Source organism: Pteropus alecto, unplaced genomic scaffold (genome assembly GCF_000325575.1).
Source record: "Pteropus alecto unplaced genomic scaffold, ASM32557v1 scaffold146, whole genome shotgun sequence".
Lineage (NCBI taxonomy): Eukaryota > Metazoa > Chordata > Mammalia > Chiroptera > Pteropodidae > Pteropus > Pteropus alecto.
The window spans coordinates 16,754,088-16,766,709 of record NW_006442107.1 but is presented as its reverse complement, the minus strand read 5'-3'; the positions used below and the strand labels follow the sequence as shown (position 1 = coordinate 16,766,709).

The following is a 12,622-nucleotide window of genomic DNA, read 5'->3' as shown; positions in this document are numbered from 1 at the left end:
TGTGTGTATGTGTGTCTGTGTGTAGTAACTATATATATATATATAGTTACTACACACAGACACACATACACACACACACATATATTTCTTAGCTTTGTTCTTTTCAAGGGACTTAAAGCAAAAACTCCCACTATCATCCAATATACTTAGCGTCCAAACCATTCCCCACCAAAAGAAACCAGGGCTCTTTGGAGAAATGACTGATTACAAGGCTAGCACAAGAAAGTACAAAATGAGCTTGGAACATTTTGTTGTGTGTGCCAGAAAGGAAAGAAGTGCTCATAAGATGATGGGAACATGTCATAGAACACAGGAGCCAGCCTGAATCAGCCCACACTGGCCAACTCTAGGACATTTTCAGTATCACAATAAATAAAAGACCATAATGAATTACAATCTGTTGAATAAAATAGGAATGTATAAGTCCATATTATTAACAAAAAGATGAATGAATAAATGAAAAAAAAAAGGTGGAAAAGCTGACAAATATAGAAAAGTGGTAATACTGGAAAACCATAATTTTGCAACTATTATAGTAAAGATTATATACTAGAATCATCAATGAATGCTAAATTTATAGGAGAAGCTTGATTAAAGAGTAGGTTATGTGCACGTCTTAAAGTATCTTCCCCCAGAATGTTTATTTATTGCAAGGGGAATTAAAGTAACTACAGAGTAGAGGAACTGGATAACTTCTTAACCATATGACCAAATTTAACACCATCAAAGAGAGGCATACCCATGTCGTGTGCTTCTGGATGGGATTCCCTGAGAAGTTCAAATATTAACATTACACTTATCAGACAAAACCAAATTGAGAAATATTCTACAAAATATCTGGTGTGTATTCTTGAAAAACGTCCATGTGATTGAAAGACAGAAGAACTGTTCAGAAGATTAAATAAAGAAAAAATAAAGAGAAATGAAAAGTAAATGTAGTATCTGATCCTGGAATGAATTCTATACTGGAAGAAAAAAAAATGCTATGAAGTATGCTATTGAGACAATAGTAAATTTGTAATATAGATTGTAACTAAAAATACTTGCATCGCTGTTAGCTTTCCTGAATGTACTGTTTATATAAAAAAATTCTTATTTTTAGGAAATATGCAGTGATGTATTAAGGGGTAAAGGGCATAAAGTATGCAATTCACTCTTGAATGACAAAGAAAAAATGTAAATAAATTATATATGTATGTAAATGTATATTTGGGGGTAGAGGAAGATTGAAAATGTGGCAAAATGTTAAAAGTTGGTGAATCTGGCGATCTTATTCTTGCAATAATTCTTTAAGATTGAAATTATTTCAAAATAAAAAGTTAAAAAAATAACACTAAGAGCATTTTAGACATTTTTGCCTACCTATTTTTCCAGATCAACTTTAGAATCATTTTATTCATGGTTTGCATCATAATGTTATTGGACGTGCATCTGCAGTGTTTTTAGGGCAAGTGACATCTTTACAATAGTATTTCCAAATAGGTACATAATTCTCATCATTTATTCAGATCTTTTATTTCCCGTCTTAGTGTTTGAGTTTGCCTTCTTTATCAATCCCTGAACATTGCTGTTCATACATAGTTGTTGAACACAGTTTGTTGCTATTCTGTATGTCCAGTAATCTCAGTGCGACAGTTTCTCAGTTGATTCTCTTGGTATTCCTAGGTGATCGTATCTTACACAATCAATGAAATTTTTATCAAATGCTGTTTTTGTATCCAATAAGATGGTCATATCTTTATTTTTAATTTTGATGTACCGATTTCATATTATAATAGATTCCCAAATATTAAAATATGCTACCTGCCTGAAATAACCTCTATCTGATCATGGTGCTCTTGAAACTATATTTCATAATTCTCTTTGATAATATTTGATCTATGATTTATGTGTCTTACTTACAGGAGAGATTAGTCTACAGTTTTATTATGTTATCTTTATCAGGTTTCAGTATCAGGCTTACATTAAGCCTAAGCCTAAGACTGACTTATTATCTTTTATGTTAGTAAAAAAGCATTTGGGTAAAGTGACTGATAACGTTCATATTGCTTACTGACAAGTATTCATCAGTATGTGTTTAGAAAACTAGGTATTAACAATCTTTGTAAATAATTCCTTACTCACTATTCTTGGTCATCTCTGTATAATTTAAACCTTTAGAACAAACAAACTGTCACTCAACGTTAGTGCTATAAAAAACAAATGGCTCTGCCGTCTCTATATTGAAGTGAATTTCTCTGTAGGAGTCATTAACAGTACATAAATGGCAGCACGATATTGTTTTAATGGTAATTCAGAAGTTCATTTTAGGTGACTCAGTTAAGTGTTATTATTATTTTTTAAAAAAGACCTCAACTTAACTGTGCTTACTTTCAGACTCAGTATTCACCTTGCCCTCACAAGGATCCTGGGCTTCTACACTGGAGTAAGTTTAGGAATTTAACTTTCTATTTGGGATAATTTGCAGAAAAGTTGCAAAGGTAGTAAAGTTCCTGTATACTCTTCACCTAGTTTCTGTTAACATCTTATATAACCATGGTACATTACTGAAAGTTAGAAATTAACATTGATACAATACTATTAACTTGGCTACAAGCTTTATGTGGATTTCACTAATTTTATCCACTAACGTCCTTTTTCTGTTCCAGGATAAAACCAGGATACCACATTGCATCTAATCCTTTAATCTGTGAGTTTCTTGGTCTTTCCTTGTTTTTCAGGACCTTGACAGTTTTGGAGACTATAGATTAAGGGTTTTTTTTTCAAGCTAATAAATAATTTATGAATGAAAGTACTTGGCACATTTGAGGGCTGACTTTCTTTTCCTATAGGACCTGCAGCTTCAAGGTTTCAGTTATTTTATTCTCTTGACTTGGGTCACCAAGAGTCCTTATAAAGATTTATTTGCTATTAATTCTAACTTTTAGTTTATCCTTAATGCTTTACTTTCAGCTAGCATCTATCTAGTTAAGCTTACAATGCTATAGATCAAAGGTCAGCAAACTACTGCCCACAGTCCAAATCTGGACCACCACATTACCTGGTGAATAAAAGACACGGCTATGGCCATTCATTTATGTAGAGTCTATGGCTGCTTTCACTGTTTAAGACAGTGTCAAGTAGATGCAATAGTGACTACGGCCCGCAAACTCTAAAATATTTACTCTTTGTCCTTTTACAGAAAAAGTTTGTCGACCCCTGGTAAAGATAAACGGAAAGACCCATGGCCTTTGGAAATTAATTGGTACAATACTATTAACGCTAAGTTTGAATCCTGCCTTCATTGTTAGGTGACCTCAACAAAGTGTTTTACTTTTTTGAGCTTCAGTTTCCTCAACTATTAAAGGGGATACCACCATCTACTTTGCAGGCTACATCAATGTATACAAACAACTTCCCACAGTGCTTGGTGTATGGTAGGCTCAATAGAGGCCACTACTGTTATCACTTTTATTAATAATAAAAACATTTTAATTCTTAGAATTCTGTTTCACATTGCTTTCCACATCTCTGTATTTTCATGTTGGTTTCTATTTCCACTCATTACTGTTTTCAAGCACAAACCACTACTTCTAAGCATCATCCTTTCTTCTGCACTATGGATTGCTCAAGTTTTATTGAATGTATTATCCCAGAATAAAACTTAATGTTAGAATAGGGCCTGAAATATTATAGTTATATCTCAAAGGAAGTGAACATACTGAAATGATTCAAAACATACCGCTTTAGGATGGACAAGTCTCCAAAATACTCAGCTGCATTGCTATACTTCCTTTTTATTGGAACTTTGTAAAAAACTTTGGCAGTTCATCCATTTGGATCAGGATGGAGACAGGGATGTTGAGAGACAGGGTTCTCATGAGATTTGAGAAACACACACATTCACTCTTGTACAACAAATTATTTCCAGTTAACATACAAGGAGCCAACAATGCTGCTCAAACGTGAAGAAATAACAAAGATACGTTTCTTTCTAGCTCTTTAAATTGATACTTATTGAATTTTTCCAAATTTACCTTTATAAACATACTCATTCCACAACAAATAAATTTTAGGTCTAGTGAGTACCTCACACCAAACGAACTGAAAGAGAATGTCCACACAGCTTTTGAGACACAAATCAGACAGTACGTGCACAGATTAAATAGATCGAAATTATCTTTAGTAAATGTCACTCTCTGGGCACATTCAACAGTTTAGTCAACATTTTCGTGTATGTGTGTACTTCTAAAGGAAGTTATTCCTACTCCCACAAATAAAAGTGCATAACATACGTGAGTACAAGCTGTAATTCTATGCTCTCATTCTGCTGTCACCATTAATGCTAGCAATTAGCTCTGCATAAATTATGAGACTAACGGACCGACCAATCTTGTGGTCACTGCCAGTGACAGATGAAGAATCTCATAAATGAACGTTCTTCCTTTGGCAGCTGAGCTTAACAGTCTCCTCTGGTTTCTATAGATGTGATTTATTTGCATAATTTCTTTCCTTTTTTATTTTTTTAATAGTAAAAGAAACAATGTGTTCTGTCTAAGTGCTCTGGTATGCATGCCTGGTTAGCATTTCTAGTTTCAATGTTTCCTGAGAGGAAGTAATTCAAAGTGTGTTATCTAAACAACTCTAATAGGTCTAATCCAGGAAACTATCTGGGTTTTACTGTTCATAATACCATTCAGAATTAATACCCCATGGTAAAGCAGCATTTAAAAATACCACGAGGAGATTCCTTTTCTGAATTGTCAAGATAGAAACTAGAAATAGTATTTTAAACTAGGAATGATGGTTATGATTAAGCTACATTCTTAAAACAACAAAACAAAACAAAACAAAAAACTCCCCAAAGAACACTAATGTTTCAGCACCACTATTTTTTATTACCTGAGAGGATGACCATGGGATGGCCGATGAACGTAGAACAAAGGCTACTAGTAAGCTGTTTTTGTCTTTTAAAAGACAAATATGATCAGAAGATGGCACTCAGTAAAATAATGATGACAAGAATAGAATCATAAGCAGTTGAAAACCTCTCTATTAATGTATTTTCAAGGCCTTGTCTACAGTTTGTTCTGTTCAAATGATTGAAGAATGTAACATGACATATGTTTAACTTAACTATGTATGACAATAAGATACAGACTAGTTGGCAGAAGAGGTAAGATCTTTAGTTCTTCAGCACTTTTTCAGATGGCAACTTTAAGTAGGGTAACTAATATGTTAAGATAAAAGGCACACAAATTGCCTCAAATCTATGACTCTGGTGGTGGGGGGAAACCTAGCTGATTCTCAGTAACTTAGAAGCCTTGGAAAAAATAGAAAACAGCATAAATTTGTATGAATCATTTTAAACTTTTGCTTATTCAATCAGTGACACATTTTAGCTACTTCAGCATATCTCTAACAATTCTTCAAGCTACGATGCAAAACCCCAACTCTGGTCTTGTTTCTCTGTTAATAGTAGTTAATATTTTTAAAATTCTGAGTTAACACTTTACAGTAGTCTATTTTAAGGGGTCGATTTTGACACATGCTAATCTAATTAGAAACTGCACCGATGTTGATAGAGAGAAAACATTGTTAACTTGTAGGATTTTATTTTGTAAAATATTGGCATGGCACTCGGGTATGAAATAAGATGTAAAAATCAACGCATGTAACATTCATAAAGCTGCCAAATCCTGTATATCAGACCATAAGTGTTTCACATATAGAAAAACAGAAGGATTTGGCTAATAATTATTAAACACATTTAGATTTTCAAAAAAGAAAACAAATTAAATGTATAAGCTATTGTGCCAATGTGAAAGGACGTTCCGATCACAAATGTGAGCCTTATCTCAAATCCACAAATAGAATGTGAGGGAGAAAAAATAAAACTGGATTGAATTAGGAAACATGGCTTTGCTGCTAAGTAGTTTTGTGGCTTCTTGTGAATCAATGAAGTCAGCTAATATCTGTTTCTTAATTTCATATTCGTTAAAAGAAGGAGTAGGACTAGGCAATGTAGAAGGGCCTTTCCAGGTCTAAAAGTTAATGATTATAAAAACTCAACATCTGTAAACTTCTGTCCTGCTGGATTATTTATAATTTTTTATTATTTTACTCTTGGTCATTTTTCTCAGAGTTGAGAAACTCAGCTACCACTTAAATTCTCTGAATCTTATGATTTTTTTTTCCTATTAAAAAAAGACAACCCTGAAACCCTTTGTCACACACTACAGCAGCTTTGCCACTAGACACTGACACCTGTGCCAAAAACAGGTGCCAAACCCAGTAATCAGGAGCTGATATGCAGGTGGCAGGACTGCCAGCTCAGCTCCTGCCCCAGACCACATGGTAATGGTTCTTAAGAGGTCTGAGCACGCTGACGTGGTGACTGTGCTCCACATCTGATAGAAATCTCACAAGTCCTGAGTGGGGCACTTCCCCAGTTGAGACAATGCAAACTTGTTATTTTGCCTCTGGGGAAATATCTATGCTGGAACAGCTGAAAACTTGGACCTCGCTAGCTAGAATGAAAATAGCAACACTATAGCATCCAGATTAGGGTATTTGGGTTCCCTCTGATTTGAGAGCAGTAATTTTAATGTAGAAAGCTTGTGGGTGACAGCAGTGAAGTCAAGATACCTTTTACCCAGTTAAAGAGACTTGCATGTCACCCAATGCCAAATTGAAGGCTGCCTTTCTTTCTTCTCTCTCCACAAATGTCACAGTAAAGACAGAACTTAAATTAAAACTTAATTTTTAGTCATTATTTCGATGGCAGAAAAATATATGTGTGGGAAAATTTCTCATCATTACTGGGCTGAGTTTGAAAGGCAGGAACACATTTTAAAAAATTCACGAAGTACCAATGTAGTACATTCCTGAACAGTATTTGAAGATGGAGTATTTTGAAACTCCATGCTATCAATGATGATATCAATGATGTACTGAGTTCTTAATATTAAGACACTGGGTATAAAGTACTAAATAAGAGTAAGTGAAAAAGTGTGTGATGGGAAATTTCTAAACAATGTGCCTTTCGACTATCATGATGCCAGTTAGCTATCAATTCTTAACTGCAAGTTATTCCTTTTGTTGTTTAATCCCTTTGCATAATTTATGCTGTATTTCAAGTAGAGAGGAGAGAGAGAAGTTTTCCAAGGAGGTATGAATACTATCTTTTAAAAAACTGCATCATGGATAATAGCTATATTTACCTAATACTTAATATTATATAATATTTAATAATATTTACAATAGCTGTATTTATGAAGAAGTTGTAATAAATAAGTTGTACTGTTTTTCATTTTTGTCCTTTTTCTCTGGGTGAAGTAATAACCAAGTATACCATTTCCTTACCTCCACTTAGCTCTCACATTAAACACCGCATATATATACAATCACATGATAATCATTTCTTCAAGAAATGATTTCCATGATTTCCATGATTTTTTTCTTTTGGTCCATGTAGTCTCCAGATATCTTTTCCATAAAGCTCCTTGGTTTATTTATTTATGTGGATGTTTATTCACTAAGTACAAAAATTTTTGTGTATTTCTGTATGCAAATTTCCTGAGGCTCCTTTATTAATTCTTCTTTGAACGGAATCGACTAATGTGTTAATGATTAGTGAAGGCTGGATATGAGGGCATCTTAAAAGTTCATAACTAATAGACTACAGGTACTAACATTTGTGTATGCTAGCACAGGAACTTAACCCAAATCCAATCAATTCTATGGATGCTATAAGCTTGCATTCCATACTCTTATCTGTGCCTCTGAACCTTTTTTTTTTCTTTAAAAATATTATGTGTAAAATACATGTAATATAAAAATTACCATTTTAATCATTTTAAAGGTCAGTAGTGTTAAATACGTTCACATTGTTATGCTTAACTTTTAAATGACATCTCTATACATTTTAATCAATATAATCACATCCTGTTAAAAAAATGATCAAATGATCAAAATGTATTGCTATTCTTTCACTCATGGCCAATTTCATACAAATTCACAAAAATAGCTGCTAGAGGCATCTTTAAAAAATCTTTCACATTAAAAATATGCCACAAAAGACTGAATGTTAAATTTAACACGACGAAATCTTAAAAATCATAAAAAATTTTTATGCTTGATTTCTCATCCTTTATCAGCAAGTAAAATGTTTTCAGAAAAAGAGTTAAAGTATTAGCTTTCCTTTCTAATGTTTTTCTTTCCATTTAGGCAATTCTATATATGTTTTATGGAGAAATTTAAATCATATCAAGACACTAATGGAATAGGATTAACTTCTGGCCAACGAATCTTGGTTAAGTTTAAAAATGAACATGTTCTCACACATCTTCAATGTACATGAATATGAGTCGTTTTGATGACACAGACTGGCTGCTGAAGAATTTAAAAAATTATAATAAATATTTTTAATATAAGCATAATTTGTTTAGTAAAAATTTTCACAATACACAAAATCTTACTCATTTTAATGATAAAACTAAAGAAAGTAAACTATAGCAGCTGTATTTTAGAACTGAAAGGAGAATGACTTAGCCAACTGACTAAAACTGCCTCTCCAGTAAGGAGGCTGTCTTGGGTACTTCTCCACTTTCCTGAGGAGTATGGGTAGAGTGATTCACACACAAAGACACTGTTGCATTTTGGGGCTAAGATAACGTGCAGTCTTTTTTTCACATAGAGTGGATTTCTAAGAAACATGCATCTTGCCCTCTAAATTTTGAAATGTTCAGAGAACATGACTCAGTTGACTTCCTACCAAAATGAAGTTAAACAAAGATCCCTTCATTTTAAACACTTTCTAAAATGTGTTCGTGTGATTGTAGATACTGCTGAAGAAAATGCAGTGAATTTACAGGTAATAAGGCTGGACCTAGTTGGTGGCTTTGATTTTCTGTTTAGTCTCTCTTCAATAGCAAGCCAGCCAAAGGAGCTCACTCAACATGTAGAAGGGGACAGAACTGTCCCTTTAAGGATGCAAAATGAATATTGCACAGTAAATACTATTTAGCTTTTCTCTGATGAACAAGGATCAGTAAATACCTATTGGGCAACATTCAATGTATTAATTTTCCCTATATATACTGATACAAAAAGTCTACAAAGAATTGAATAAATGTATGCTGATATCAGGGCACGCTCTGGAAGTCTCTCTTTTTAAATAAGTGTCTGGTATTTGATTTTTCACATGCCTTTTGCCTGCTCCTACACACGGAGCAATCGGCCTCACAGAAGATTTGGCCAAACAATTGTCACAGATTAGGGAATAAAGTCCAACTTAAAAAAAAAAATTATCTGCTTTAACAATTATCCTAGCAAAAGATAATGCTAATTAAGTATAGTTACCTGTCTGGGCATCAGGTCAGCTATAGCATATGCACTTCTTAAAAGACCAGTTTTGGCCATTGACACCTACACATTAGGAAGATGGAACTTTCCTATGAGGCCCAGATGAGCACTTACTGTATACATAAAGACCTGAAAGTTAAATTATTTTAGTGAGGATAAATATTTGGTTTTTCCAGAGCTACCTTCACGTTGAATGTTATTTCCTCCATGACGTACACGCGTTCAGGAAATGCTTTAGCCACCTCCTCCACACTGTTGAAATATTGCACTGGCTCTTTTATATCTCGGTCTTGTTCCAGCAGCTTGAATTGTCCTAGAATACATGATAAACGGAAGAGATGTGAGATGTTTACACTGGACAGCTGTCACCGTGGTGACAGCATCCCCTTTCCTTACTCCTGCTGTTCTTTGTTGCTGGCTTCTGATCATTATCTTTTTTTTTTTTTTTTTAAAGTTACCATGGCGGAAAGTTTTCCTAAAAATAAGCTTAAAAATGACCACAGACGTGTATTTTTTTTCTTTCTCTTTTTGCTTACATTCAGAGTTTGTTACCAAAGGCCCATAACTGAATGGATGCTCACCTGTAATTTGATGTCAAAGTGAAAACTTAATCTTTATAAATGGTTGCTCATTTTGTTTTTAACAGTAAGTCTCGTCATTTAGTGATAACACCCACACATATTATATTCTAAAACCAAGGCTGAGTGGCCTGGAGAAACTAATATTTTTTAATTAGTGTCTTAAAAATTTGCAAATAGAATGAAATAATACAGTGGACCATCAGCTTTCACAGAAATCCTTGGTTTCATCATTGCTCAGCACAGGGAATGCTAAGGGCTCCTGAGCCGCTATAATTTGTAATGTTGCTGCAGCACAAGTATGAAGCCTGAGCACAAAGAGGTTGGGTGAGGGTGGGAGGTAGTGAGCCTCCTTCCAACAACGAACTGCTTGGTATCTGAAGCAACACTGGGAACTGAGTTCTCAGAATTCTAAACACAGATAACAGCCTACGCCAAGACCCTTGGGTGGATGGGTGGGTGCTTGCTTGACATGCTGCCATGTGGCTCAATGGAGTGAGTAAAGGTAAGAAAAAAGAGAAGTAAAGAAAAGTCAGAGCAATAACAGGTGGCCAGATTGTATATGCCTTTGAAAAAATCTGAGTGGAATGGGGAACCACTGGGGAGAAGAAGTGATCTAATCAGCGTGATTAGAAGAAGTGATCTAATCAGAAGGATCACTCTGGTTGCTGTTTTGAGAGCAGACTGTAAAGGTACAAGGCATAGAAGCAGAGTTAGAAGAATCCTGCAATAATCCAGGCATGAAATGGCAGGGGTTTGGAAGGACAGAGAAAGTGTTAGGGATTTGGCCTGAGCTTCGGAAGGAACGGAGCTTCTATTAACTGAGACAGGCAGGTTTGGAGGGGTGGGGGTAAGATCAGGAGCTCAGTCTGGACAGGTTGAAGTCTGAGATGTCTGTTAGACCGAAACATCCTAAGAGCTCTTAGATGGACTTATAAGTGTGGAGGTCAGGAGAAAGGTCTGGATGGAAATAAACATCCGGGAGTCATCAGCACATAGATGATTCTGACAACCACAATCCTTTAATGATGAGGACCCTGGGCATAAGTGCAGACAGAGAAGAGGCCTCAGGTTTGAGTCTTGAGAGACTGAGAAGGACTAGCCAGGGGAGTAAGAAGAAAATCCAGAAGGAGTACAATCTAGGAGCCAGGTAGGGGAGTAAGAGGAAAATCCAGGAGGAGTGCATTCTAGGAGCTGCATAGGTGATTTGAGTGCTTCAAGGAGCAGTGAGAGTGATGTCAAATGCTGCTGACGGGACTGTAAATGAGGTCTGAGAACTGTTAGATATAGTAGCTTGTATTTAATTGGGAAGCTTGATGTGAGCACTGGAATAGTTGGGCCAAAAGCTTGAGTGAACTCGATTTAAGCGAGAATGATGAAGGAGACCTGGGAATAACAAGGACACCAGATGATGTCTTCGGGAGTTCTGCTAGGAAACGGAGAAGAGATATGGACTGGTAGCTAAAGGGAGGAAGTGAAATGAGACCTAGGGAGTGTTTTTGTTTTCCTAAATATGACGGATGCTGATGAGAATGATCAACAGATGAGAAGAATTACTGGAGCGCATCCTTGCATAGGCAGGGGGACATCGGAGTGGAGGGGCTGGCCTTCTACAGTGACAAGTTGATCAGTGACAAGTTCACTGGCTGCTGGTGGACGTTCCCTTTTATTGCTTCCAGCAAAAGTCAGAAGGAAAGTATCAGTTGAGAATAAGGTTGAGAGAGGAGGTGTTGGAGGGTAAGGAAAAACGCAAAGACTGTAAAAAGTCCAGTGAAAGTGAATACCATCACTGCTGGGCGGCCATAAGTTCCCACGAGGTTCATGGTCATGAATTAAAACAAATAACAGTGAAATCAGACATATGGTTTTGTGTTTTTTCTTCCGCTCATGTATGATTCACAGGAGCTGGCATGGAGCAGGCAAAGATTTGGAGTCAGTGAGGATGGTGAAATTGCCAAGTGAGCATGAGACGTGAGAGAGGGCAAAGGAGTCAGGATGTATGCAAAGGAGTGACTATGACAAGAGTCCAGGGAACTGAGCTGAAGCAACATCTTGGGAGGGAGGGAGAAGACGAAAAAAAGGCAGTGGGATTAATGGATGCTAGGTTCTGATGGAGCTGATTTCTGTACCCTGGAGGGAGTGAGCTCTAGAGCCAGGCAGAGGAGAGTGATCAGTGAGTGGCGTGCATACAACTGAGATAACGGCAGCATGCAGTATTTGGTGATAATGTGGTCTAGGAGGCAAGCATGGGAGGTAAGTCCGAGGTGGTGAGACGCTAAAGGAACTGAGAAGCCAGGAGTATTAGAAGGATCATATATATAAGCACTGAAATCCTCTATAATAAGGAAAGAAGTATTGCTGGAGGGAATGGCGGTGAGCCAGGAGTGAAAATTATGGAGAAATGAGGGAGGAGTCCTGGGCTCGGAAGATTATAATGAGGATGGGGTAGTGGGTGATACGGTTTGATGATAAGATTTAAAGTAGAGAGTTTTTAGGGAGGACTGAAGTGGAATCAATGTTCAAGGTTGCAGTGAAGAGCATAGAGACCAATTACACCCCTTCAACTCTGGGGCAGAAAACAGAGCTGCCCTGGGACGGCTTCAGGGTGGCCGTGTTTTTAGGGCATATACAGGTTTCAATTTAACAAGATGAAAATAATTTCAGAGAAGAGTTTAAGGATATAGGATTTTGCTGATGGA

The 12,622-nt window shown here is 36.1% G+C and overlaps 1 protein-coding gene across 1 annotated transcript in view; it reads right to left on the bottom strand.

The window, feature by feature from the left end:
* Positions 1–12,622, bottom strand: part of GAREM1 (GRB2 associated regulator of MAPK1 subtype 1) — a 172,769-nt gene that overhangs the window by 23,699 nt on the left and 136,448 nt on the right. The window contains exon 3 of the mRNA XM_015595791.2: positions 9,528–9,658. Within this exon, the coding sequence (XP_015451277.1) occupies positions 9,528–9,554 (27 nt within the window). The 5' untranslated portion in view covers positions 9,555–9,658. The remainder of the gene's footprint in view (positions 1–9,527; positions 9,659–12,622) is intronic.